This window comes from Corvus brachyrhynchos, unplaced genomic scaffold (genome assembly GCF_000691975.1).
Source record: "Corvus brachyrhynchos isolate BGI_N302 unplaced genomic scaffold, ASM69197v1 scaffold14, whole genome shotgun sequence".
Classification (NCBI taxonomy): Eukaryota; Metazoa; Chordata; class Aves; order Passeriformes; family Corvidae; genus Corvus; species Corvus brachyrhynchos.
The window spans coordinates 23,153,151-23,159,939 of record NW_008239110.1 but is presented as its reverse complement, the minus strand read 5'-3'; the positions used below and the strand labels follow the sequence as shown (position 1 = coordinate 23,159,939).

General features: G+C 38.5%; 1 protein-coding gene across 2 annotated transcripts in view; it reads left to right on the top strand.

Moving 5' to 3' along the window:
• The window catches only part of TMEM242 (transmembrane protein 242), an 11,693-nt gene extending 11,406 nt beyond the window's left edge, over positions 1-287 (top strand). Inside the window, exon 4 of one of the 2 annotated variants that reach the window (XM_017739747.1) lies at positions 117-287. In XM_017739747.1, the coding sequence (XP_017595236.1) occupies positions 117-272 (156 nt within the window). In that variant the 3' untranslated portion in view covers positions 273-287. Of the gene's footprint in view, positions 1-113 lie in introns of both variants that reach the window. The other variant, XM_017739746.1, reaches the window with a different exon arrangement.
• The last annotated feature ends 6,502 nt before the right edge of the window (positions 288-6,789 follow it).

The following is a 6,789-nucleotide window of genomic DNA, read 5'->3' as shown; positions in this document are numbered from 1 at the left end:
TGGCTGTTTAAATTATTTTGTCATCGCTCCCAAAGTCAGAGATGAAATGACAAGAGCAAAGTGGAGTGATATTTCCTTGATGAGTTGTAATTTTTGTAATTAATCTGTGTTAGCAGCACGATTGCTCAGCAGTTTGTGTCGTGGAAGGAAATGGAAGCCACAGTTCAGGATTCCTTGTCCTCACACCTTCTGAGACAGCCTGTGTTCGCCCTAGAAGCAAGCTGTTGTTAAAATTCCTTCCAGGCACTGAGGTGATGCACCAGATTTGGTGATTCTAGATTTTTATTTAATCTTTGTGGTTTATTAGTTCTTAAAACAGTGCTGTGACAATGACTGCTTCCAGCTCTTAAATGGCTTTATTGTTAAAGGTGGTTCTCTGTAGCTTTACAGTCTGCTGCTTTTATGCCAGTGTCAAAACCCAGGGGAGAGAGTAAGTAACTGATCTTTATGTCTTGGTAAGGAATATAAAAGATTTTACTCTGTCTCAGGTTGGGTTGTTAATATTCCCTGATTGCACTTACCACTGTTGTAATATGAGAACAGGCAGGTAAGTAATAAACCCTACTAAGTTCCTCTGAACTCTTATTCTGAAGAAGTGATGGTTCAATGAGGACTTAGTTTGATAATGGTTTAAGTTCTATTTTTCAGAAGCATAAAAGAGTAATCTTTTTTCAGAACCTAGGAGATGGTGGTTATCTACTTTTATGTTGTACCTCTTGAAGAAAATAACCACGTGTCAGTAATAATCAGACTTTTTTCACTTGCTTCCTGCAACCTCTCAGAACAATATTTAAATGCATACCACCTTTGATTATCTCTGAGCATAGAAGCTCTGTCTATATTAGTGAGTATCATCGGCCAGCAGCACTGGGACAGTGAAGCATTAGCAGGCTGAGGATCTGATATCTACAACCATTCCAGGAATTTTCCAAATTGGGACTGACACTGGCCTTGCCCTATGGCTTGAATGCCTGTTTGCAGTTGGACTATGTTATGTGCACTACTAGAACGCTTCTTCAGATTTGTGTCACCCTAAAAAACTGCAGGTCATGCATTTTGAGACTGTTCAGTAGTACACAGACTCATGCCCAGGAAGCATGACAACTGGGAGATTTGCTTCCAAAGACCACGCTTGATCTGAATCTGAGACTCATCCAGACATACCCACAGCTTTCCTCTCTGAGGCACCTTTCAATGTGGAAGGAGATGTGTTGTGTTAAACACAAGCTTGAAATAAGTCTGGCTTGACATAAAATGGCACCACTGTTTTCAACAAGCTTATTTGCTATTTAACAGCTACCACATCCTGGTATTATCTTCCATGGCACTATCTTGCTGGTTTTGAGCTTGCAGCTTCCAAACCATGTAGGTGCCCACTCGTGGTGCAGTGGGATGGCTGTTTGCTGATGCAAAACATGGAAGTATTGAAATAAATTTTGTAGAAAAGTTGAATTTGGCCAATTTATCATTTCAGGTTTATTTTAAAGTTGAATAATAGTAGAAACATCTTATTTCAACATTCTGCATATGAGCTTTTCAATGAAATTAAAAATTTTCAGTTAAAGAATAAATGGCGTTTCACTCAGTAAGAATTTTTAAAAGTAAAATATTCAAAATATCTTAAACCTGCTGTTGCTACAGTTGAACTAAATGAGTATTTTCATTGAAGTTTTGAAAAATTAAACCTTTTTAATTTTATTTACATATTCTACTAGTATTATGATCCACCATGCCTTTTTATTACTGGTAAAAGTTTCATAGAATCACTGAATAACTAGGGTTTGAAGGGCCACTGGAGAGCATGTAGTCCAATCCCCCTGCCAAGGTAGGGTCACCTAGAGCAGGTGACAGTTTTCTTTAAGTTTTCTGGAATTTTTTAGAAATTAATGGTTGAGTTGTAAACCTTTATTTTGAACTAAACTCGCAGCTATAGAGTACTTGTCAGATACTAAAACATATCTATTAGTGTCTGATGTTCTTTTTTTTTCTTTTTTTTTAAACTGCCAGCGATTATGAACCTTCTTTTAAAAGCAGAACAGTGCCCTCAGCCCTTGTAGACTGAAGCGTACAACAATTAACAAACAAGATAAATTATGCTTTAAAAGCCCTCTTGTTCCTCATGCCCTCAATAAATTAGGTTTCATTTCCTCAGAAATAAAAGCATTCTCTGTCCCGTAGGAAAAGGGCTGGGATGATCCATATGTAGGTTTGTGAGATTCTGATTGTTGCTGTTCTGTGGAAAGCTGGAAAAATAGTGAGAAGAATTGCTTAGCAATTTGTGACTAATATACTTATAAAATATTAGTTTATCACTTTTATGGTGTCGCCTAATGAAATATCCTGTTTTTCATTGATCTTAACTTTTAAAATATTAAGAGTCTAAAACAATTGCATGGCCTTAAAGAGACATCTAAAACAATTAGAAGCAATGCAGAGAATATATGCTTGGCTTTGTTGGTAAGAACATTTCCTAAGTGAACTGCTTTTCTCTAGAGAAAATCTAACCTCTGAATCACCATTTTAAGCGTAAAAATAACATCCCCCTGCTTATGTCACGAGATGCTTGATATAATTTTGTGAAAGTATAGTCATAGGCACAGTATAAATACAAAGGAGTATTGGCTTTAAGGATGGATTAATTTAAAATAGAAGATGAGAGCTTGGAGACATAGTTTTCAGATGTTCCTGGGCTTGGCATCTGTAAATAGTACTGAGATTTATAAATCTCAATATAGGCATATTGCAGTGGCTGAAATTATTATTCTATTTCGTAAATGAGCAAATGTTGCTATAAAAGCACCATATCTCCCAAAATAATTATAGACATCCTAGAGTCGTTCCTAAATTTTTTGTTATTAGTTTTTAATTATTGTTGTATTTAATCCTCACATAAATATTCTTCGTGAAGTTTCTGTTCCTCATCATGCTTATGTCTGATAGCATAATAGAAATTTACCTTTTCCTTGCTATTTCATCATCACATATTTCTATAGAAATCAAATCTGCCCATTTAAAATTTTTTTTAATTTCCTCAACACTTATTTAAACTCAAGCTCTTAGAGAGAAGGTGGAGTACTAGTACAAGTTAGCACTTTGTCCTCCTGCTTATACTGGATTTTTCTGTACTGCTTATAGTGCCTAATCAGTTTGGTTTGGAGAAGACTTTCCTCCACACGTATGTACTGCTAGTATTTTATCCAAGAAGGGAAAAAAGAAACCAATGGGCTTCACTGTTTACTTGATAAGGCCCAATGATTATTCAAGGATTAAGATCTTCATTTTCCTACTGGAAAGCTGCTACATCTGCTTTATGAATAGGAACAGCTGTAAGGGAGTATTTCAAGAATATGGGAAGGCTGTAACTGTAGCTGTCTTGAGGAGTTTTGCTGTTGTGTCTTGGGAGAGACTTGGCAGCTGTTGGCTGCCAGCAACCTGTTGGGAAGCCGTGGTCTGAAACACCTCTGTGTCACCCTAAGTGGATGAGTGGGTTGATCCACGTCTTGGCCACATAGAACTATAAAATGTGCATGTACAAGCAAGATCTGAATCCAGGCTTCTCTGATGGGTGCGAGTTATTCGTGCTACATCTTGGTCCCCTGGCATCCTCCTGTGTGTTAATTGTGGTGCATGGCCATGCTTGCCGTGCCCCGCTATAGGCCAGGATCCCCAGTGCTCTGCTTGCCTGGAGGCATCCGGCTCTCCCGCCTGCCTCTGGGGGTCACACTGGCTCTGACAGCTTCCTGCATGGAATTCAGCGACAGTCATGGCCTTGAGGCTGAAGCCTCACCAAAGAGTTTTGGGTTTTTACTGGCCCTTTCCCCAGCCTTGAATCTCACTTGTGGATGATACATACAATTAATTCCTGGGCATAGAGAGGAAAGAAATTACTCAGCTTGCTTTTTACAGGAAACTGCTTGCTTGCAGACAATTCCTGTTTTGAATTTAATTCAGAAATCCAAATTACAGCGCAGAAGAGTTTATAGGGTTGAGAGACTCGTCCTGAGATTTTTGGTCCATTAACCAGTTTAGCTTTATAAATGTGGATATTTTACTTCTTTAAATTTAAAATTATTCCAAGATTAATTTTTCAAATTGCCCAGGGTGACTAAGGGGCAATGACTAATACACCATAATAGACTAATGATGTGGATGTCCTTTCCAGGCACCCAGATTTGAAAGTAAGATTCTGCAGAAATAAATGGCACATTCTTTAGTAATATCAAAAGTATTCCACACTCAATTTTTCTGCATGGCACAAAAGCCTTTACTTTGAGGTACCATATACTACAAAAATTTAAGTCCTTGACATTTTATTTCAGAAATATCAACATGGAAGTGTATAAGAGTGAAAAGAACACTCCTGTATCTCTGAACCTAAGGAAATCCCTTTTTTTTTTTTTTCAGAATCCAGTTTACAAAATTACTGTCTCTGTGAATAAAAAATTTGAACATAACTAGCTAACCACATCCCTTTTTTTTTTTTTTAGTTCAAAATTATCTAACCTTAACCCAGAACAGTTTTACTTTCTTAAGGCTTTTCTACTGGAATAGCATCTTCTTCCCACTTTGGGATCTAAGTCACATTTGCACTGAAATGAAGCCAAAGTGAGGCTAGTAAAATATGTTTGTGATGTAGACCAGCTCTCTTCCCATTTATGAATTAGCAACATGTCTTCTGCACTCATTGAAAAGTAACATGAGGAAAGTATTTCATGTGTTTTTATCTCATCATGTGACCCAATAATTGGAAAAGAGGCAGCCTGACCCCTGTGACTTGACAGGTCTCTGTAGTTCACCGGTATTTCAAGACAGAATATGGAGTAGCTGTGGGAGGCTACTACATATTTCTAATTGTTTGGGAATGCTGACAGCTTCGTTCTAAACAGTGATGTTCCTCTCCCCTTCTCCCTGTAAAGTTCACTTAGGTTATTTTCATGCTGATTTTCTTTTAAAAAGCACAGGATGTGTTTTACCCACTTACACAAGATTTATAGAGATAAATTTGTGGAAAAATATGTCAATGTGTTTGTTTAATTTTAGGCACTGCAAATAGCCCTCTGGTTTCAGAGAGAGTGCTCAACACCGCATAAGGTTAGGCATGTGTGTAAGCCTCCATGAGACAGGGGGCCAGTATGAGCTCCTGACTTCTCTAGATAGTTTAACACAGTTCTGCTGCTGCTTTTCTCTCTGCAAGCCTGAAACACTGGAATCGGCAAATAGATGGTGAACAGTGTACTATGAGAGTACAGTGCAAGGTGGTTAAATATTAGGATGTTTACTGCCAGGATTGACACTCTCAGGGCCGTTTTCATAGACTTGTAGTTCTGCGTAATCCAAACGTTCATGATGCCTTTGCCAGTGAAGTGCAAGATGTAAGAATGTGAACCAGGGCTCTATTTTCCATGCTTATTCCAGAACTGGCACAGCGTGACCCGCAGCGAGTGCCTCATTTTACACAGAGAAGGACAATCACCTTCAGCTGCCAGGCTGGCTGCTCTGCTCCTCCAGTCCTGCAAGGGCTCAACACTTGTCATTTTCTACAAATAACTTGCTATTTCTGTACCTGGCCCTTGGTAATCATTTGCTAACAAGGACAACAGCAATTATTTTAAGATTTGGGAAAAGGTGACAAGAGCAATCCTCGCTGATACTTTTAAATCCAGGGCCGTCTGCCTCATCTTCATGCCTTGTGAAATGGATGGTGGCTGAGGAGAACAGAGGGCATGTACAGACTGCATTCTGCTGCCACTTGATATTCCAGTTCAGGGCATGTAACCTCATTTCACTTGGAAGCTAATGTAAGCAGTTCTTACTGATACAAGTACTAAAATAGGAAACTAATAATTCCTGGAATCTGGGTTGGTCTATTATGAATGTCAGACATTAGAGAGAACATTTCTTAGTAAAACTTTCATTCTAGGAATCAAATAGACTCTTTTAGCCCCTCTTCCATTCATTTTAATATGAGCAGCCATGTAAGTGCTCTCAGTAATAGTGCTATCCCAATTTTTGTGTGACATTCTGTCAACGATGTACATTAAAAAGAGATTATTAAATGGAAGATGCTTTTAGGTCCCCATATTTTTGCCATCTGAGGCAGGATCATTAGGTTAAGATAAGAAAGTAACAGTGATCTATAGCTATTACAGATTATTTAATGCAGTAAGGTAGATGATACCCTTTTAGAGAGAAGCCTGACAGAGGTAGAACAGTTACTGTAATTTATTTGGCAAGAAAAAACAGCGTCAAGCTCCGTAATATCTGTGACAAAAAAATAGAATTCACTTGAGTGAAATTCACTTCAGAGAGTCGCCTGCAGGAATGGAGCGTGCTGGAATGTTAAGAAATGTGTTACAGATCGTTCATGTACCACTACGTTCAGAAGCAGCAGTTGAGAGTGGCCTATGGTACTGAAGGCAGCGGGAAGAGGTAAAATACATTCAGCTTTTAGTGCTTGGTTTACTGCACTATTAATTGAAGACATTATCACAGTTGAACCGAGTACCCCAGTGCCAGTGTGGCTGACAATAATAAAGAGGCAGCCATTGCAGTGAGTTATTTCAAAACATTCCAGTGCTTAGTACATAGCACATTAGCTCTTGTAATTAAATTAATGCCTTTTGATTTGAGACCACTGATGTGAGTATTGTGGAATCTGGAGGAAATACAGGAGAAGAGGAGAAGAGACCTCCCGAGTGGCATGTCTGTTGAAAAGAAAAGGCAGGGCAAGACACAGATTCCTAACTGCAGCATTTCCCTCATCAAGGAGTGTGTTTGTCCCAAGAGTTA